The sequence below is a fragment of the Galeopterus variegatus genome, unplaced genomic scaffold (assembly GCF_000696425.1).
Source record: "Galeopterus variegatus unplaced genomic scaffold, G_variegatus-3.0.2 Scaffold4420, whole genome shotgun sequence".
Taxonomy (NCBI): domain Eukaryota; kingdom Metazoa; phylum Chordata; class Mammalia; order Dermoptera; family Cynocephalidae; genus Galeopterus; species Galeopterus variegatus.
Window position 1 is genome coordinate 129,336 of NW_007730531.1, and position 22,549 is coordinate 151,884.

Consider the following 22,549-nt stretch of genomic DNA (forward strand, 5'->3'; position numbering starts at 1 on the left):
TCTGCTGGTTGTCCTGCTGCTGTCCCCCCTCCTGTCCCCTCCCTGCCATGGCTCTTACAATTAATTCAGTGTGTTGCTAAGTCACATTCCTTGACACAGACCCCCGGGGACTCATTTCCAGGATGTTTTTGGCTCCTTGACAACCTCTTCCTGTTTTGGAGGCAAAAACGTGGCATTTAAGACGTCAGAGAGATTTCGTTGTTTGAAAAAAGAAAAAAAATTCCACTGACTGAAGAGAAGATGATGTCCCTCCCTGTGTGTCTGTCCCCTCTGTTCAGACTAACTGCCTTTGTACCTCACTTTCTGGTCGAAGCATCACCAAAGCTGTTTTCTCTCATCTCCCTATACTTTTCTCATGTGTCGGAAATTATGAATTTTCTACATTTGTCAACTTGTTACACATTCTAGAATGAACACAGAAGACAGTCTGAAAAAGCATTCTTAAAATGCTATCTGTCTTATGCTGTACATTCATTGAAAGAACTCACCAGCATTTTCATTTATTCAAAATGCCCCACCCCTGGCTTAACGTTATGAATAAGCCAAATGGTTAAACAAATAAAAAAGTGAAACATAGGAATTAAAGATTCTACAGAAAAATGACTTTCACAATGGGGTGTGACATGGTCTCATGTGCCTTCAAAAACAGGACTGGAAGGGACTAAGAGGAGACAACTCAGTACAGAGTAGGAAAAAGTCCCTGCACACACCCTCACCACCTCCACTTGAAAAGGTGGAAGCCCCTCCCCGAGAGCAGGGGCTGGGGGGGCCTGGTCCTGGAGAAGGGGAGTCTCCACCTCAGAAGTGCACCCAGGCAGCTGCATCTCCAAGGGCGAGAGAAAGGCGTCAGCCACACTCAGCCTGGCACATGCCACCGAGGGCAGAAGGGAGCACACAGGGACAGGGTCTCCCAAAACCAGCTCTTTGAGACAGAGTGAAATCTCTTTTCCAAGGCCAAGTTCTCTCTTGTCACATTAGTGGCTGGGAACCCTATCATATCATACATTGTTAATTTTTTGAGATTGAGGCTCATGTTAAGTTTAGGTTAAGGGGTTAGGGTATGTTAACTAAGACAGCCCAGAAGTTTCATGACAGATCTCAAAAAATAAATGCCTTTCTTAATGCAACAAGCCACTTAAAAAACAAAAAGAAAATATACCTCTAATGTGACTCTGATTATTTAGGTTAAACTCTTTCTAATTCAGTCATATTTTTCTTCAAACCGCCTTCTCATATTTCTTTTTCACATGTAATTCTTAAACGTTTGCACTGATGAGGCAGAACATACTAGGCTGCAGAAAATGTACAAAACTAGGTTGTAGAAACTCGGTATATTAGCTGTGCTACTTACTATCTTTGATCTTAGGCAAATTACTTACCCTGACTGGCCTGTTTCTTCAGCAGTAATATAGAAAAAATCAGTACCTACCTCCTATAGTGGTTGTGTCGCTTAACTGAGTTAACTAAGAACACTGCCAGCCGCATAGTCGGCTCTCACCGAATGCCAGGTGCCACTACTTTGGTAGTATTTTCTGGCGGTTGGCGGTTCAAGGCTAACCAGCCAGCCCGTAGTTATTATTAACAGCAGAGGCTTTGAAACACTTTACCAGCAGACACAAAGTTAGTTAAAATGCAACGAACCTGATTAGCCCATCTTTGTTCTCTGAAAGGGTGAGTCAAGTCCACTCTTCAATACCTGAAAATGCCTTTTTGTTTTTTGTTTTGGACAGGGCACTTATTGATTTGAAAAGGCAAAAGTGGTTCTGCTTTTGTACCTAATTAGGGGTAAATCACATTCAAATATCAGACTGAATTAAGTGATTAGCAATACAGCCTCCTCAAGTGGATCACTCTGACTCCTTCGTTTCACAACATACATTTATTTGCAACACTCATAAGTTTATATATTCTGGATACTAAATCTTTATTGGCTATATGATTTGTAAATATCTTCTCCCATTCTGTGGGTTGTCTTTTCACTTTCTTGAATATTCATACATTTAGCTTTTGAAAAAAATCTTGCTTTTATAGAAATCTATACCATCAACTTAACACTTAAGTAGTTGATTTTTGAAAAAAATTTTCTTTACGGGGCCGGCCCGGTGGCGCACTGCTACAGTGTGCCGCCTGGGAAGCGTGGCAGCGCTCCCGCCGAGGGTTCGGATCCCACATACAGACCGGCCGCTCACTGGCTGAGCGAGGTGCGGGAGCAACACCGAGGGTTGCGATCCCATTGCTGGTCCCGGTCCAGTACGGGTGCGACACTGAGGGTGGCGATCTGTTGCCGGTCACGAAAAAAGACAAAAAGGAAAAAAAAGAAAAAAGAAAAAAATTTTCTTTAAACCTATACATAACAGTTTTCCTTATAAAATTTATTTTGTTGTTTTAAAACATTTTTAAATTATTGCGTAAATATTTCTTTAAAATTATGGTCTGTACAAAAAAAGAGTAAAACAAAGAGAGTGATGTGACAGATACTTCTGGTTCTGTCATTTTATTCAAGTCATCATGGATGGTCTACCAGGTTCAGCGGGAAGCTGAGGGCCAAGGACTGCCACTGTCAGGCCACATTCTTTCTGATTTCACCCAAGAAGTCGTAGGTCTGCTCTGAAAGGTCGAAAGGTTCATGAACTCCGTCTGGCGACAGCAGGGCCTGCAGGGCGCCCTCGCTGTCTCGGCTCTGCTTAAGGAAGTCGGTGATAATTCTCCAGCGCGCAGCCTCTGTCTCCTCTTCTGCCCACCTGAACGGGGGCAGGAGCGTGGAGTGGAGAAGAGGGAACGCGCAGTCATGGTAGACCAGGAGAAACGCGGCCTTCAGGAGCTCTCTGTCTCTCTGGGAAAACACCACCACCGCAAATAACTGTCAGTGGACATGCATCATGATCTTTAAGGAATTAAATGTTATGAACTCTGCTAACTAAGAGCCACCTAAGGAGTGGGATGGAAGGTGCCATCGGTGCCTGGCGGGCAAGCAGCTCTGAGTAGGCTGCTCGGTCAGGACACAGCACCCTCTGAAGGGGAAGCTGCAAGGTTAACCAGAGGAGAGCTCAGCGACGCTCCCTGAGAGAGCCTCTAAGTGGCTCCTTGGGACCAGGGTATGACCTGAGCTCATGGAGGGTCCCACGCTGTCGGGGAGAGCAGGGTGCTGCACTCCACCGCGGTCACAAGAGTGCGCTTCTGGTAACTATGACTGAAACACAGTGCGAAGTCACCGTATCTACTTGATGCCATCCCAGCACAGCGGGAGAATTATCCTGTTACCCTAAGAGAAGAGTAGCAAGTGTTCCATGTGGGATCCAGAGAAACGAGACCCAAGGACGAACAAACTGTAGGCTCTTCTCCAGCAACGCCTGCCTCAGGGGTGGGGGTCCTTTGGTCCTGAAGGTGTCAGACCCTCCTCAGATAAGCAGAGTGGTGCAATATCAACAGAATCCACCCAGCCCTGATGCCAGCAGGATGAAGTGTGGACATCAGGGCATGCAGCAGGCTGAGGGCAGACACACCTACCCACAGCAGAGGCTGCACATAGATGGGGCCCCTCCAGCCACACCATGTGCATAGGGGCAATGTCTATAGGTCTGAGGCCCACCACCTTGCCCACTGCTGCACCGGGATAGCACTAAACCTGCCAATTTTGGCAAAGGTCACATATAGATGGTACTGGTTAAAAAGAAGCTCAAATAAAGATACAATACAATGGTTTTTAGGGTTTTTAGTTTGTTTCTTCTCCCATGTTCTTTGCTGATAATCAAAACTTCAGGTCAGGAATTGGCAAACTAGAAACTGTGGGCTAAATGTAGCTTGCCACCCCTTTCTGTAAACAAAGTTTTATAGAAACACGGGCACACTGGTGGTTCACGTACTGCCTGGGCCTGCTTTTGCCTCACAAGGGCAGAGGTGAGCGGTTGTGACAGAGACCAGAAGGCCTGCAAAGCCAAAAAATATTTACTATCTGGCCCTTTACAATTTTGCCAAAGAACAGTCAAACCAGTACTCACTAATTAATGCAAGTTCTGTCTGGTAATCACCATGCTTCTATGGCAATGTAAGCAGCAGCCACGCATTTTTTCAATATTTTACACAGCTCTGGCCAATTTTCTTTTTCCTTCTCCTTACTGGACATGAACTTTGAGAGCAAAAGAAATTTTTTAAAAACAAGGGAAATCTGGTAGCCAACTGCGAGACTTTGGTTTAGAAACTTCCCATTCATTTAAACAAAACTTAGTGACCTGAAATGACTGTCTTGATCAAGTTCTCCTGTTCACATTAGGAAGCAATCATGCATACCCTTCGTGGAAAATGCCTTTGCAACTGTGATGACACAGTCTACCTGGTTAAGAGGGATTACAACTATGGCTATTTTAGCTAAAAAAAGAGGCATTATTAGAATTTGCAAGTGAAAACTGGGCTCTGCAAATGTTAAGTTCAGCATAGAAAAATCGCATTACCTTCTCTGATCTTTTTAATGTGCTTTCTTTTTCAGCCCATGAACTCTAAAAAGCAAACAGAAATATTGTATTAGTCTAAGTATTCACAAGTCCTTGCAACACTTCTGCAACTCTCCACAGTAATTAAACTTATGGAGAGGGTTTAAAATGCTGTACAGAATTTACACATGCCAGAAATGAATCTGTAATTAGGTACACATGGCTAATGACCCAAACCAGACTGGTGAAAGATACCTTAGAAGCCCATGATAATAAATCAAAACTAATCTGAGAGCAGAATCAATGAAACACTATCACATCCATGCAAACTACACGAACATAGTACCCAAACAATAAAATAGTATTAAGCTTTTAAGGTAAGACAGTTAATAAAAGTAGAAAACACTGCCAAATAGCATACTTCTCTATAATACTTCCGCCGTGATGATAACAATGGTCAGGAGTTAGACTGAAGCAGAGTTCTGCAAGTAAATATTTCCAATCTGTCCACAAGGCTTCACGAAACCTTCTTTAAAGAAATAAAAAAACCAGAGCTCGACTAATCCCACAGAAGTCTGAATTGAAGACCTCCACAGTGCCAGTTCCCGGCAAACTGTAAGCCTGGGTGGAATGCGAACAGTCTCAGGGTTGCCTGTTCCAGGGCCTGGGTTTGGTGTATGTTTGTAGGTATCCTCCTGCCTGATTTCACGCGTAACCTGAAAGCATTAGTCCTTCCCAGGAGGAAAGCCCCGGAGTGAATATGGCATGGAGCCAAGGAAGAGATTCTCCATGAAATAAAGGACGCACTGAAGGAGTTTCTCACCAGGACAGCACAGACTGTGCCGCTCCCAGGGACGTTCTGGAGTGTTCACAGTTCTCACTACCTCAGGGGACTGCGGTTCTCCTCCTTACTAACTACTATGCCTGTGGGTCCTCAGAGCTTGAAGAGACTCTTAGAGAGTCAGTGTTTTACTAAACAGGCCAGATGCGATTAATTATTATTAAAACAACAACCACATACCAAACTTGGCTAAGTAAACAGTAGGAGACTCACACACTCCATACCGTACATTTTAAAAAGGTATATGGTTTGATGTGAATATCACTTAGCAGCTTTAGACTTATTGCCTGGTAAAATTTGCCTATTGTCTGTTAGTTAAGTGTCAAGGTCCCACCGTATTTTTCAGGGAGTCCTCAGCAAGCAGTAGGGTGTTTCACTTAGAGTAACTCAGCAGGGCATAGCAAATCTGTGGGTGTCTATAGGGGGAGGTCACTGCTCCTGCGCCAAGATCCACTTCTTTCCTTCTGGAGCAAACAGAAGACTATACCTCGAAGCTCTCTTGAAGTTATGTGGACCAGGTGACTGGTTCTGACCAATGAAATGTGGGCCGAAGTGGCCCCGGCCCCTGCAGGCCAAAGGCAGTGGAAGCCCAAGGACAATTCTCTTTCTTCCTGCGGGGGCAAATGGCGACAGAAACTACTTGTTCCAGATGACCCTATAAAACAGAGGAGGCTCCAGCAGCCTGCACCCTTGGGTGACTATGGAGCAAGGTCTTCTTCCACTGAGCTGCACTGGAGAGGGACCACGAGTGAGAGATAAACCCACATTCGTCACCCAGCACAGCCCAGCTTATCCTAGGTAATGCAGCATGCCACGAAGAGAAGGCTCAGGAGTGTAGGACAGCACTCTTTTTTATCTGTATTACACAAATAATTCACTGTGGAAAAATTAAGAAAATACAGATAAAATAACTCATGATCCAGAGGTAATCACTGATACCTTTGTAGAGTATATTCTTCCAGATCTTTTCACAGGCAGATATATAAATATAAATGAATATATTTAAGTATACTTACTATGCTTCAAATGGGGTTTTTTGACCCTATGTGCTGTTTCTAAGGCTGTGACATATCTGGGCGCACCCAGAGCTGACCTGCAGTGACAGCCCTGGCTTTGTCACTGCTGAGCTCCATGGCCGGCCAGGTCACTGCACGTCTCTGAGACTGTCTGCTCATCAGGGAAATGCAGATTTTACACTAGATTAGCCTTAAGGTTCCTCTTAAGACCAACATTCAAATTCTGTGACTGTTACACACTTAGAGAAATACTCCTGTGGCCAGCACAGAACCTTATCCATCGTGGGCTCTTGTGAAATCCCTGTTGAATGAATCAGTGTACGTGTGTTCTATGCAACGAATACATATGATGATACTGATGAATTTATAAGGGAAGAATGAGAAATTCTACATTATCTGGCTATGGTGTCAAAAGAACTTATCTAAAATTACAGGTGATCATATGCCATGAACATTTTCTTAAACCTCTTTGCTGAAGATGTTATTGTTGACACCCCCGACCCAGCCAAGCCAGCATATGAATCAGTTTGAAAGTCTAATAAAAGTCTTTGCAGATGATGAGTCCATCTCTGCTGTCAGGCCTGTGACCTCGCACTTATGGACAGAAGTCACCCTCCCATGCTCCCCTCCCCCCTGCACGAGTGTGGTTCTACATGTCTGCACTGTCAGAGGACTCTGCCTAAAGCAAACACCTTCCCGGGTTAGCGACCACCTACCACGTTCCTCACCCTCCCCACTGAGCCTCAGCCTGACCCCGCCCATCCACCAACACAACCTGACCCGCATCCAACATGCCAAACTGGAATGTTTGCTCTTCTCAAGAACATTCTGCTCCTTCCTGCCTCAAAAGTGTTTGCTCATGCTGGTTCTTCCACCTGGAATGTCTTTACCCCATCTCAGCATGCCAATACCCTATGTGGTCCCAGACTTTTACGAGGCCCCTCTCACCTGGCCCCTCTTTAATGAAATGGGGTCCTGATCCTCACCTGCTGCCTTCTTTAAATCCTCAAGCTCCTGGGTTATACTTCCCTGATGGCACCTGGCATGTTACCTGTGCACCTGCCTTACAGGCATACAGGTCTTCTAAGATTTGTTGTTGACTCTGATGTATTAGGTTGAACCATACAAAATTGCTATTTTTTTTTTTTTTTGCCCTGAGTTTATGTAGGTGGAAAAAGAAAAGAAACTACTATTTTTGAAGGTTAAAATGGCTAAAAATTGGAAATTTCACATGGTTCAACCTAATATCCAGCTGCTATTTCACAGAGCACACAATATATGTGGGCACTTCAAAAAGTTCGTGAAAAAATAGAATTAAAAGATGATACGAATTTTTTCACAAACTTTTTGAAGACTCCTTGTAATGTCTAGTTAAATTAAAAATGACATGCATACGCTGACTCCCCCTTGATTTACTGAACAGACCAGTTTGGATTTTTGCTCTTAGGACACAATCAGAGGCCATGTTAAGTCAAGAAGCAAGCAGGCGAGAGACTGCAATAGTGTACACAGCAGGCACTCCATCTGCTTGTGGGGTCAGCGGAGGCAGCCCTTGGGAAGTGACGTTCATGCTGAGATTGGGAGGATGAGTTAGCTAGACAATGGACAGAGACTGGGAGCCATCATCCTACTAGGGAAAAAAAGGCCTAGAGTAGGTGACAGAACTCATGGACGCAGTGTGTGTAACCGCTTTCAGAACCCAGCAGGTTTCCATCGTGCAGCGTGCTACCCACCCTGAGAGCATCCACCACGTCAGGCTGCTCCAAGAGCTTGGGGAAGGTGGCCAGCACCGGATGACTAATTAAATCTGAAATACGAAAGAACAGGAAGTATTTTATGCAAACTTCTCTCAATGTATCAGGCTGCAATAGATATAAGTACATTCATTCAAATTAAAATTACTGTGCCAATTGATTTGCTGATAATACATTCTACACATTTTAACTTCTAGGAGAACTCGAAGCTGTCTCATAAACCTCCATCTGTCCCTACACCCATATCCCAGGAGTTCTGAAATGAGTCTTGTACTGAATAACTGGAGCGTTTAGCTTGAGGGGTGAAGTGGCGCCGAACAGAATAAGAATAGAAAATTATGTTCTTCTTTCTCTGGTTTTTCCCAACCTCTCCTTCCTCCTTATGATTGTGCTGTGGTTAAACGAATCTTCCAATTAGGAGGCATTTGGAAGGCTGAGCAGGGACCAGGAAGCACCAGGGGAAAGGAGGGAGAGGTCGGACTGCTCAGGCCTGACTCCAGCCCACAGTGCACAGAGACGAAGCCCAGACTTGTGTCTGGGGCCAGCGAACAGTGGTGGATAAATCAGAAGGAATCAGGAACTGGGGATTCTGGCCACATGACTAAATACTGTGAGGAGCATATTGATATTCCACAATAAATAATGGCACATGAAAGACTTGTGCAAAAAAGCACAGCAGGAAAGACGTGTCTTAGTCCATCTGTGCTGCTATACAGAATACCTGAGACTGGATAAATTATAAACAGTAGACACTTATTTCTCACAGTTCTGGAAGCTGGGAAGTCCAAGGTCAGGTGAGGGCCTTCTTACTGTGTCCTCTGGAGGAGAAGAATGCTGTGTCCTCACATTATAGAAGAAGGAAGGGGAAGCGAAACTAATTCCTTCCATCAAGCCGTTCTATAAAATCACCTAATGCCACTCACAGAGAGGAGTCCTTATGGCTTAATCACCTCTCAAAGGCCCCACCTCTAATGCCATCACATTGGCAACACTTGGATATTGAAAGGGACACATTCAAACCAAAGCAGACAGATGCTTTTGAAATGGCAAGGGCAATACAGTCTATAATATTGTGTCCACAGCAGAGAAAAATTCCTCTTCTCGATGTCTTTAGGTTTATTCTAATGATCAAATTGAAATGGAGTCAACGATTCTGAGTAACCGTCTCCTTACATAAAAGGAAAACTAGTAAGCCTTTTCCTCTTTAGAAGTCATGTTGTTCTTGAAGTTTCCCTAGACTCATTAAAATAAATTCAAAGGCAAGTGGTAATTAAAAGGCTTAACTGTCCTGCCCCTCAAATTATAATCACTCCTTGATTTAAACATTTCTGTGTTTCTCTGCCTTTGAGTTCCATCTCTACCCACCTATGCAGGTGGTAAGCCCCTGAGAGTACTCCTGTCTCACCATGAACGCTGCCTGTCCACAAGTGCTGAGCCACTGTAGGGCTCTCCCTCTCACTCTCTGCTCCATCCACACTCACCTGACTTCAATTTCAACCCCTTTAATACATGTGCATCTTCTTGCCTTAGGTCCTCAGACATGCTGGTTCCAGAGAGTCCTCCTACCACACTGCCTCCACATATTCACTTCCTCTCTTGGGTCTCATCTGAAATACTATTTGCCCAGAGAAGCTTTTCATCACTCTGCATATTAATTCAACCTCAGTCTCTTTAGTGTATGCTCTCATTGTGTATTTTCCTTCAGAGCACTTATTTTAAACGGCTGCAAAGGATTTCTCATGGAATGTTGTGTCTGAGGTCTGTTGCTCCATGAGGGCAGGAATAACCATACCTGTCTCATTCACCACTAGCACAATGTCTGGCACGTAGCGGGCACCCAGGACACATCTGCTTACTGATTTAACTGAATTCAAAGATGATCCAATAAAATTAAACTGGTTTTCTTTTTGGAGGCAATTCTTACAGTATCTGAAGGTGTCTCATAAGTAATGTATTGACATTGATGCTATTCTAAATATTTTATTCCAAATATCATGTTCAGAGCAGAAGATACAGGTTGGTCTAGGTTACGTTTACTGAAAGCATGAAGTGTTACTGCACATAAGGAAATGGCGAAGACTCCTTACCAGCACTTTGCAAGCTCATCCTGTCTTTCAGGAGCACATCTCCAAGAACTTGTCGATAAAATATCAACAAGTGAATGGTGCACATACTTCCAATTAATGTTTCTGGCAGTAGACTATTAAAGAAGAAAAACTGTATTCATTAAACAGCCCCCTAAAATACAACCTGCAGTGTTTTTTAAATGTATATTACTTTAATGAACAGTTCCAAATTTTGATTCATTATTAGAAAAACTTTAAACAATTTAAAGGAAAATTTCAACTACAAGTTGGCCACATTAACCTTCAGATAACTTATATTTTTATGTGTACACTTTCAGGTCTCAACTCTGTTGCCATTCTTGTGCTTCCATTTGAGCACACACACCCATGTTAAATGTAAAATAAAAAAACAGTCATCAATTACGCGTTTTGGAAAGAAAGGAACTAGTCAGCTACATGCTTCAACAAAGGCATGTCGTAGCCACGCCTGATTTGGTGAATACAGAGGAAATACGAGTTCAGACTGTTCACAGTGCTGGGTGGAACATGGGAGGGTGTGATAGACCTGGACTGAATCCTGACTTTGCTACTTCTTAGCTATGCAACTTTGGATTGTTTACTCTCCTTGTACTTTGGTTTCCTCATTTGTAGAATGCAAAAAGTAATACCTGCACTTCTGAAGGTTACTAAAATGATTAAAATGAGGTATGTATGGAGTGTTTAATGCAGTGCCTGGAATATAGTAAGGGATCAAAAATAGGAAAATAAAATTCAATATTGAAGTTCAATTGGTAGCAGTTTAAAATAGTTTGTTATAACTTTAGTATGGTATATGTAACCCCCATGGTAACCACAAAGAAAATGCCTATAGAATATACACAAAGGAAAATGAAAAGGGAATTGAAACATGTCAGTATAAAAAATCAATTAAACACAAAGAAAAGCAGTAAGGGAAGAAATAAAGGACAAAGAAGCTCTAAGACATACAGAAAACAAGTTACAAAATGATAAAAAAATAAGTCCTTTCCTACCAGCAATTACTTTAAATGTAACTGGATTAAACTCCCTAATTGAAAGATATAGATTGGCAGAATGGATTAAAAACAAACAAGATCCAACTAGATGCTGTCTACAAGTGACTCACATTAGACTTAGGACACTCATAGATTGAAAGTGAAAGAATTGAAAAAGATATCACCTGCAATAGTAACCAAAAGAGACCAGAGTTAGCTACACTAATATCAGACATAATAGGCTTTAAGCCAAAAAACTGTTACAAGAGACAAAGAGGGAGATTATATAGTAATAAAAGAGTCACTTCACCCAGAAGATATAGCAATTATAAACATATATAGACCAAACATCAGAGCTCCTAAATATATGAAGCAAACATTGATAGAAGTGAAGGGAGAAATAGATAGATCCACAATAATAGTAGGAGGCTTCAATACCTGACCTTCAATAAGGGATAGAACAACCACACAAAAGATCAATAAGGAAAGAAAGGACTTTAACAACACTATAGACTGACTGTACACAACAGACATGTACAGAACACTCTACCCAACAATATCAGAATACACATTTTTCTCAAGGATGCATGGAACATTCTCCAGGATAGACCATAGGTTAGGCCACACAAAAAAGTCTTAATAAATTTAAAAAGACAGATCCTACAAAGTATCTTTTCTTTTAATGGGACTAATGCAAACATAATGGAATAAAAATAGAAATTGAAAGCAGAAAGAACATTGGAAATTAAACAAAACACTCAAATAAAGAATGACTCAAAGAAGAAATCTTAAGGGAAATTAGAAAATATCTCAAGACAAATGAAAATGAAAACACAATGTACCAAAACATATAGGATACAGTTAAAGCAGTACTAAGAGGGAAATGGATAGCTTATAAGGGCTTACATTAAAAAAGAAGAAAGATCTCAAATCAACAACCTAACTTTACACCTTAAGGAACTAGAAAAGAACATACAAACTCAAAGCTAGCAGAAAGAAGGAAGTAATAAATATTAGAACAGAGAGACAAAAGGGAGAATAGAAAAAAACAGAAAAGCAATGAAAGCAATTGGTTTCACTGGCTTTTGAAAAGATGAACAAATATGACAAAACTTTAGCTAGACTGACTAAGTAAAAAAGAGAGAAGACTCAGATCTAACTAAAATCAGAAATGAAATAGGTGACAATACTACTGATTTTACCAGAAATAAAAACATTGATAAGAGAGTACTATAAATAATTGCATGCCAACAAATCCAGTAACCCAGAGGAAATGAACAAATTCCTAGAAACACAAAACCCACCATGACTGAATCATGAAGAAATAGAAAATCTGAACAGAGTAATAAGAAAGGAGATTTAATTGTTAATCAAACACCCCCCGCCCCCCCTCCAAAAGACCAGCACCATGTGCCTTCACTGGAGAATTCTACCAAACACGGAATGAAGAATTAATACCAATCTTCTTCAAACTCTTCCAAAAAATTAAAGAAAAGGGAATGCTTCCAAACTTATTCTATGAGGTCAGTATTACTCTCATACCAAAGCCAGACAAAGACACGACAAGAAAAGAAAACTACAGGCCAATATCGCTGATGAATATTGATGCAAAAACACTAGTGAACTGAATTCAAAAGCATATTAAAAGGCTTATACATCATGAACAAGTGGGAATTATTAATAGGACACAGGGATGATTCAACATACAAAAATCAATGTGACAATTGATTCAATAAAAAAAAAAAAATGTAATATACTACATCAACAGAGTGAAGGAAAAAACCCGAATGATTTTCTCAGTTGATGCTAAAAAAGCACAAAATTCAACACTCTTTCATGATAAAAAACACTCAACAAACTAGGAATAGAAAGAAACTACTGCAGCATAATAAAGAATATACAAGCGTACTTCAAAAAGTTCAAGGAAAGATTCGTATGACCTTTCAATTCTATTTTTCCACGAACTTTGTAAAGTATTGTCGTATGTGAGAAGCCCACAGCTATCACACCCAATGGCGAAAGACTGAAAGCTTTTTCTCTAAGATAACAAATAAGACAAGGATTCTGCTCTTGCCACTTTAGTCAACACAGCACTGGAAGTGTTGCAAAGGAAGAAGTAACATGATCTCTGTAGACAACCTGATCTTGCATGTAGAAAACCCTAAAGATTCCATAAAAACAAACAAAACTATTAGAACTAAAAAACGGCTTCGGCTAAGTTACAGAGTACAAAATCAACCTGTGAAAATCAGTTGTCTCTCTATGCACTAACAACAAACAATTTGAAAAGGAAATTAAGAAAAGAGTTCCATTTACAATAGCATCAGAAAGAATAGGAATAAAAAAATAGAAAAAAATTTAACATGAAGAATGAGTGGATTAAAACCCTGACACATGACGCATACTAAATACTTACTGGGAATATAGTGAGCACAAGAGTTAACCTTAGAAAATACTCAAGAAAATGTACTGGATCATTCTAAATATACATTTCTAAATGCTATTTTTAGAAATACATGAACTCTATGGCTAAACATGAAGAAAGACCATAAAGGAAATCTCAAAAACCTTGCAAACAATGTCCTCTATCAAAGAGGAAGATGCCTTTGAGCTAAGAAAAACTACAAACATTAAAAAAGAGACCTTAATTTTTATAAATTAATCCTTTGTCTTATTCTGGAATGAGAATTTTAGAAGGAAAAATTACCACAGAGGTATAGAGTTCTGGCTTCCAGACTGTTAGAAGAAATCAGAACGAATGTGACCCCTACACTAGTGCAAGAGCGATGGATTCCATGGGGGACAGTTTCACGGAATTTAGGTAAGTACCCTTGGCCACTCCCTGAAGTCTGCATTCCTGGAAACATCCAAATATGAAAGACAGGTTCTCTAACCACATTTACATTCATATAAGGTATTTGATACACAAAGCCAGAAATTGCCTTTTTCCAGCCCCGCTATAATTCTGATCTTGTATATATACGACTTAGATTTCAAAGACTGGCTGCAGGGGGCCATTTAAGCTGCCTCAATGACCTGCATACCTTCTCAGGGTTTGTGCTGTCATTCCCAAGGGTTGTTACACATCCTGCCCTCTGGTTCACAGCCCACACAGGCAGTGTTTCAGCTGCTCGACTGGCTCATGCTGAAAAACAGCCACTGATTTTGCTGGGGGAAGGGGTGGAACCTTCCTTCCTTCCCTCTTGCCCTCTCCTTTTCTCGCCGGCCTGCCCGCTCCATCTGTCTGGCAGGCCTCGGTCCTCCCACAGTGTGGGCACTCCTTTCCTCCTGGCACCTTCCCACGTGAGGCCATTCTGCTTGCCCGTTATTAAATTTTCTTCAGGGAAATCCTCTGGTTTTCCCAAACTCAAGATGGCCAGAAAGTTCTGGGCTACGAAAGTTTAGCTGAGCTGAAGAAGTAAAAATACACTTCTTTCTGACCCCCTGCCCAGACCAGCAAACTCTGGAGGCAGAAGTGCTGCAAAAGTAACGAATGGGCCTTGGGCAAGTAACACTATTGCCTTATCTACCTTTAGCAACGAGATAATGGAAGAAGAAAAGAAAAAAGATGGAATGTATTGAAAAGGCAAAAGGAAATAAATTTTCAGCTAATTTATATACACAAACACACCCACGCACACACAGCCTACTTCTACAGACTGTTTCTTGGCATTCAAAACTCATGCTCTGGGAGTTTGGGAGTCTAAACCCCTCCTCAGGGGCTTATAAACATGACTTTGGCCAAATAACAGCAAGCTAAACCCCTTCGGAAAACAGCTACAAAATTAGAAAGGCAAGTCTTGGTGAAACTGAAGCATCTATTTGCTCCCTCTTTCTTTTCATGCTGACAGGGTCACCATGACCATGACAGACTCCATAAAACGAGAGCCCCGTGGGCAGGACTCTAATGCTGTTTCCTGGTGGAGGAGATGGCTCTGCACTGATTCATTCACATTTTCACGAGTCTCCCGACATCTAAAATTATATACATGGGTAAGACTGTTGGCTGGGTGAGAGGGCAGCATAAAGCCCAAGGATACCAGGTAAAAATGGGACTAATGTAAACTCTAACTGGGCTTCCTGCCCTTGGCCGTGTCTCCACTGTGGTGTGTCCCTTGGCAAAATGGAAAGAGGCCCTGTCCTTTCCCCTTAGAGCAGAGAAGTTTGGCTAAACAAAGGTGGAGTTTGTAAGCAAGGGAAGGTGGGGATAGAGGTGGGTGTACCTCTGAAGGAAGAAGAGGACTGCTGGTGTCGTTCTGTGTCTTCTCCCGTCCACTGAAAGTGGCAGGTCAGGGGAAGAGAGGATGCTGAGATGGATCAGTCCTGCCTCAGTCTCCACCTCCAGGATGCACAGGCTCAGAGCAGTGACGCCCTAAAGCTCACATGCTTGTGCCCAGCCTTTCACCTTGAACCCCCAGCGCAGCCCTCACAACCACAGCCCATGGCCCTGCCACAAGGCCCAGAGCCTCTGGCTTCACTGTGCCCATGGCTTGGTTTCTGTGAGAGTCAGCCTATGTTTGGGATTGCACCAGCAGAGTGCCCCAACCCACACTTTACATTACCAGGAGTGGACATTTCAGGATCATGTGAAGTGGAATGGCAATTTCAAGATAGCACTCACGTCTCTCTGTGGGCTCTGGGAAGAAAGAAGAGCACACGCCAAGACAGGGGAGGCCAGAGACAGCAGGAGGCCCAGAAGAGCTCCCGAGAAGGACAGTTTTAAACTTTCAGGAAGACCTCTACTTTAAAATTATTCCACAAACGTTTTTCAGATGCCTACCATGTGCTGTAATCAAACAAATGCCTCAGTTCCTGAGGCCCAGAAGACTAGGACTCAGGACTCTTCTTTAAAAATCCAGCCTAAGGGCCGGCCCGTGGCTCACTTGGGAGAGTGTGGTGCTGATAACACCAAGGCCACAGGTTCGGATCCCTATGTAGGGATGGCCGGTTGGCTCATTTGGGAGAGCGTGGTGCTGACAACACCAAGTCAAGGGTTAAGATCCCCTTACCGGTCATCTTAAAAAAAAAAAAAAATACAGCCTATAGAAGAGCATTCACTGCATTAGAAGAATGGGCTGCCTTCCTGAACTCTGAACTATGCAGTCAAATTTGATCTCGAGATCGTAAAAGTATCTGAAAACCAGTTTTAGGAGCCAAAGACACGCTTGGGGGTGCTTTGGGGTCTCTTGGAGGCTTATCAACGAGATGAGTAGTGGGCAGCTGAAGAGATAGGAAGAATGAAGCCAAACAGGATTGGCCTTTTCTTTTACAAAGACTGCTACTGTGCTGCTTTTTTCTAATCTTGAGAAACCACAATTTTCCAAGGAAAGATTGGCCAAAAAGCAGAATTATAGGCTCTATGAACATTCAGGAAAAAAATAAAGCCAAGGTTAAATAATACCCATCAACGCATTATTAATGGTTATTGAAAGATTTAACTGTTCCCACTATTGAAATACATTTCAGTATTACAGACAAGAACAAAGGATGTTTAAACTAAGACCATGAGCTGAAATGAGAAAAGCAACCAGTCAGAGGGGTACACCAAGTCTTCATTTATTTCCCTACTTCTCGATGATCTTGATAATTAATGAGCAGGTCATGGTGGGACAGTCCAACTGCATCAGTCTCCATCCCATGCTATACTCTTCCTTCCCCCCACTTGTCCCCTGTGTGCCCTTTGCAGGAAGTTTCTTTCCTCCACATCTTCCCATAGCCACATCCTCCCAATCTCTTAAAGCCTATTTTGAATCCTCCTGATCTTGGAGCTAAAGAGCACAGCTCCATTTCAACAAATTCTACGACAAAGCTCCATTGATGTTGGCATTATATTTACATTTATCTACAATAAGATAATTTTAATACTAAATAAATATAGCTAACTCTATTTTGTTTTCCTGTGTGCCACACACAATAAATACTGGCTAAGTTTTTATATGCTTTTTTTCCCATTAAACCTGACTAGAGCTTTATGGGGTTGATATTATTATCATGCCCATTTTAAAGATGTACACATCGAGACCCTGAGAGAGATGGTTAAATGATTTGTCTAAGAGGGCACTGAGTGAGAAAGTGACAGACCTGGGATTCTAACAGTGTAGAAGCTCCTTGAGAAAAACGCAAATTAAACCACCATGAAAAACTACTACTCACTTATTAAAATGACCAAAACAGGAAAAACTGATAATACAAAGAGCTGTGAAGAATATGGAGTAATTGAAACTCTTGGCATGTACAATTGTACAGTCATTTTGGAAAACAGTATGACAATCTCTTACAAGTCAAACAAACAATAGATGACCCAGAAATCCCACTGCTAGGCACTTACACCCATGAGAAATGAAGGCATATGTCCACATACAAAAACTTGTATGCAAATATTTAGAGCAGTTTTATTCATAATTGCCCAAACCAAGAAACAGCCCAAATGTCCATCAACTGATGAACAGATAAACATATGTGGTATATCCTTCAAATGAAATACTATTTATAAAAAAAAAAAAAGGAACAGACTTCTAACACATGCAATGGGCATGGGTGAATCTCAAATGCATTATATTAGGTTAAAAAAGCCAGACTCAAAAGGCTGCATGCTGTATCATTCCATTTATATGATTTTCTGGAAAAGGCAAAACTGTTGGGAAAGAAAATAGATGAGGCTGGGGCTGGGGAGGTGACAACAAAGGGACATGAGATAGCTTTATTCAGAGTGATAGCTTTCTTTATATTCTCTGTCTTGATTGTGGTGGTAGTCACATGACCAAACACATTTGTCAAAACTCAAAGAACTCTAATCTAAAAAGGCTAAATTCTACTGCATTTAAACTAGACCTCTATAAACTTGACGTTAAAAATTTCCCTGAGGGTAGGGTCATGCCCTGGTAAGCCCCATTTAGTCAAAAGTGTCTAATGATTTCTGACCAAATCCATCGTTTGAGCTAACTAGTAAGTAGAAGAGTAAGCTAACCTAAGCTTTACTACTATGCCACGTCCCTACTGATGTCTGACAGAAGAATTAAAGAGGAAGAAAATAACTGGCAAAAGATGACCAAGCCGGAGCAAAAGCCAAAGGCAAGAGACGGGCCACAAATGCTGAATGTTCCCAAGTTCACGGGACAGGTAAAAGCGGGAACCAACCTCAGTACGTTTCTTGATCTTCTGCTCAAAGATCTCAGTTTTACTAAAAGTTGAGGCTGCCTTCTCATGGTCATCATCTGATGGAAAACACTGCCATGCGCTTTCAGAAAAAACCAAAAATAAATCTCACTTTATTTAGTGCTTGGGATAATGACTATAATAAAACAAACATTTGATAAAAATATACCAACCAGTGGTGCTAAATTGTATGAAAGGCAGGAGTCACCCACACACCTTAAATGAGCTAACATAAAGTCCATGCCTGTGGACTTCCTTAAGGGTATCCAACTGGCCACTATGTTACATGCTTCCCAGCAGTATTGCTGCCAGATTACAAAGGAAAAAAGGGTGGTTTAAAAAGCATGTCTAGCTCAGGTAGAACCAACTGCATCCCAAACCCCAAACTCCTTCCCGTTCCAAGAAGCCAGGACTAGCATCACGGGGACAACAGCATCGGTGTGTGTTCTGAGTCTCTGAACTAGAAGAGACATAACCAAGGAGCAAAAGGGGAGCTCCAGGTTTATCAGGCTCTGAACTCTATCAGGCAATGACGTTATCCGTCTCACTCTCCATTTTCCCATTCATCTAGCGTAGTGCCTGCTCAATGAACACACTAAAAAATGCTCAATATTTTTGGAGGGCAACTAGGCATGCATATCACAATTTTGAATGTCTACACCATTAGCCCTAGCAATTGGCAATCTCTGAAGTAGCCTATTCCATTAATTCTGTATCAGTCGCAAGTATCAGCCCATGTTCCATGGAAAGGAACTAATGCAGGGTGCTCATTCTTCATGATTTCCTACATTACAGTCTCATACGTACTACCAAGAAAATAAGTACTTAGATAAAGATGATTAAGGTTAATATTAATGACATTTAGAAAATGTGAATCCAAGGGAAAAATGTTATGCTTATCAGAACACGGCTACCTTCTCTGACACACCTTCTGTTTGTTTAATCTTTAATGAAAGCAAGGTGACACATAAGAGCTGTACCTCTTCTGGATACTGACGGGTCCACTTCAATACCTTTTTCATAAGGAGTACCGCCATTCAAGAACAGTTCGTAAGTTCTATAAAAGAACAGCACACCATGATGGATACATGGGCATTTTGTAAACACTAGAGTCAGTAGGGACATATTTTTTAGCACAAATATATTCACAGATGTTTTATTGATTTCTCATTGGTAAATAAGAATAATAGTTGTTGATCCTCCATGAGATACCATTTTAGCAAATAAAGTCTCTCTCTTACCTATGAACTACAGAAAATATATTTTCCACATGAAATGAGAAAGATTAATTGATGTTGTTATCAAAGTGTTTTGACTTTAATGACTTGTGTTAATGACAAATAATAACTGTTTTTAATGTATTTTTTCAAATGTGTTGAATCATTATTTGAAATAAAGCCATTGTGAATTTATATATATATATTTTTTCCTTTTTGTCTTTTTTCGTGACCGGTAACGGGATCGCAACCCTCAGTGTCGCACCCGTACCGCGACCGGCAACAGGATCGCAACCCTCAGTGTCGCGCCCGTACCGCGACCAGCAACGGGATCGCTACCCTTGTTGTCGCACCCGCACAGCGCTCAACCAGTGAGCAGACCGGTCTCTATATGGGATCCGAACCCTCAGCGGGAGCGCCACCACACTCCCAAGCGCCGCACTCTACCGAGTGCACCACCGGGCCGGCCCAATTTATATTATTTTTAAAACACAAAAGTAAATGTAGATTGTTGTAATAGTTTGAATGTCATGGAAATTATAAGAAAAAAAGTGAAAAATCCCTACTATCTTTTCCTCCCGTAGCTTGTTAAGTCTCCTGCCCTATCTTTTTCTATGTAAATGCAAACAAATATATAAACAGTGAATTTCAAAACTAACACTTTTCATTTGAAGTTACATACTATCTAAGTGTAGAAAGTACAAGGTAAAAGGCCCCCTTGATTCTACTGTACCACCTCCCCAGTTCTGTTGCTCAGAGGCAACCTCTAGGAACTGTTTATGTAGACCACCCACACAAGCTAACAAATAGCTTCTAATGAACAAAAATGGAGTCACAGTATTCATACTATTCTGCAACTTACATTTTTCATATAATAGTACACACTGAAAACATTAATTAATGCATGGATTTCATTAAAAAAACAATAGCTGTGACTTTACTTGAAAGATGAAGTAGATTTACTTTTCTTATTTCTTCCACTAAGTACAACTAAAAACCCTAAGCATGTTAAAACAAAACAAAAAGCACAGAAAAACAATCACAAGAAACCTGGGTTTCTACATCCACCCCACTTCCTCCCACTGGGGTGACGTTAGAGGACTAGTGGAGTCAGGACATTTACCTCTGCCCAACGGGAAAGAGGCCACGTGGGGAGCATTATCTAAATTAATCTTCACAACAAGCCTTTGGGGTAGGAATTATTGCAATTCTCCAGATTAAAGATAGCGGAAATTCAGACTTGGAGGTGTTAAGGAACCCACCTACAGTTACACAGGCAGAACTGGGACCACAGCCTTGAATTTTATAATTTCAAACTTGTGATCTTAATCGCCATCCTACTGCCTGCCCATCTGTATCTCTTTTGTGAATTTCTTGTTTACATGCTAGACTTAGATCTTTTTTCCCCCATTTTAAAATTTGCATTATCTTTTTCTTATTAATTTTTAGAGCTCTTTTTATATTAAGAAGAATAATCTTCTGTCTCTTCTGTATATATTGCAAGTATTTGCTTCCAGTCTGCCTTTTGATCATAAGGTTTAAATTTGTTTACAGTGGTTGCCACCATGATTGCAACGTGCCACCTACTGAAGAAATGCAGAGTCACAGAGGGCCTTGGGAAGTTGGACTTAGCTGCCCCACTCTTTGAAGAGAATGAGGCTCTGTTTTCAACATGGTGAAATGTGCTAATACCACAGGAAATCATTAAAGGAATGTTCTTAGCAGACAGCCAGTGCAAACACCTTTTAAAATACCTATTCAGTGTGTGTCATTTCTTCCTCCCTAGGATGAGGCAATGCATGCTATTTTTATATACTACCTTAAACAACACTAAAATCAACATTAAAAGCCTCTGCCCCAAAGTTACTGAAATGCTAATAGAACAGACCTGAGATATCTAGATTCTAAAATATGAATTTCTACAAAATGATTTACTTCTCAGGAACATACAGCCAACTTACTTTGCTGGAATAGGAACTCCACTGGCATCAAAAAGTTTAAGAAACACCCAGCCACAACTTAATTCTCCTCTTTCACCAGTTGGCTAGGAAATAAAACAAGTATAGGAAACTTAATGTCTGAACTAGTCAAATTTGTAAGCACATACCAAGTCCTTTTAAAGAACAAAATTAGTATTCACCTTTAGAATTAAAAAGTTCTTCACAAGGAAACAAAATGAAACATAACAGAGTACTGTGTTATTCGCAGGTCAGATGTTAAAGGTAGCATGTCAAGTGAAAATTATATTTTGTCAAAATTGGTCTTGAAAATCCCTTAAACATGACAATATGGCAACTATTGCTATTGTCTCTTGAGTGATATAAACATTTTGTGAAATGATCTCAAATCACATCAATACTACATGGGATTATGAAGCTTTGTTTCATTGAGAGATGGAATGCAGGAATTAATCATTCAAGTGCCCGTGTGCTTGGAATTTTACTCCACTGTTAATTACCAGAGGCCTCCAGGACTCGCTTGAGGGATCTGTTCCTGTTCTACCCACCCACGACACACATGGATGAATTTGCCTTAAAGAAATAAAAGGGTGATGTAATACCATTAACATAACCTCTCTGTAATGGCTCTCTGGGTCACCACAATGCCAAGTGTATACACTACACCTCTCAAGCTATTATTAGAATATGGAGACATTTAATTATTAGCACCGACCCATACCCATTGGTTCAATAGTTTATATGACATAAGTTAACCCAAGCTTCTGGTGTCCCTTTTATAAACATTAGCACTCTGCCAGGTCCCTTAATTAAAACCCTCAGTTACGAGGCTGAGAGCACTGTGCCCCTTCGAGGACAGAGGTGGACCACTGTGCTGGAATGCCACTGTGTACCTTTAATCACTTTCTGCAAAGTCCCATTTAAAGATAGCGGAAATTCAGACTTGGAGGTGTTAAGGAACCCACCTACAGTTACACAGGCAGAACTGGGACCACAGCCTTGAATTTTATAATTTCAAACTTGTGATCTTAATCGCCATCCTACTGCCTGCCCATCTGTATCTCTTTTGTGAATTTCTTGTTTACATGCTAGACTTAGATCT

At 41.2% G+C, this 22,549-nt stretch overlaps 1 protein-coding gene across 1 annotated transcript in view; it reads right to left on the minus strand.

Moving 5' to 3' along the window:
- Positions 1-2,464: 2,464 nt before the first annotated feature.
- The window catches only part of NPHP1 (nephronophthisis 1 (juvenile)), a 58,178-nt gene continuing 38,093 nt past the window's right edge, over positions 2,465-22,549 (minus strand). The window contains exons 14-20 of the mRNA XM_008587538.1: positions 21,451-21,533; positions 19,253-19,329; positions 18,255-18,354; positions 10,126-10,238; positions 8,018-8,091; positions 4,449-4,493; positions 2,465-2,833 (exon numbers count right to left, since the gene is read on the minus strand). Coding sequence (XP_008585760.1) covers positions 2,561-2,833; positions 4,449-4,493; positions 8,018-8,091; positions 10,126-10,238; positions 18,255-18,354; positions 19,253-19,329; positions 21,451-21,533 — 765 coding nt within the window. The 3' untranslated portion in view covers positions 2,465-2,560. The remainder of the gene's footprint in view (positions 2,834-4,448; positions 4,494-8,017; positions 8,092-10,125; positions 10,239-18,254; positions 18,355-19,252; positions 19,330-21,450; positions 21,534-22,549) is intronic.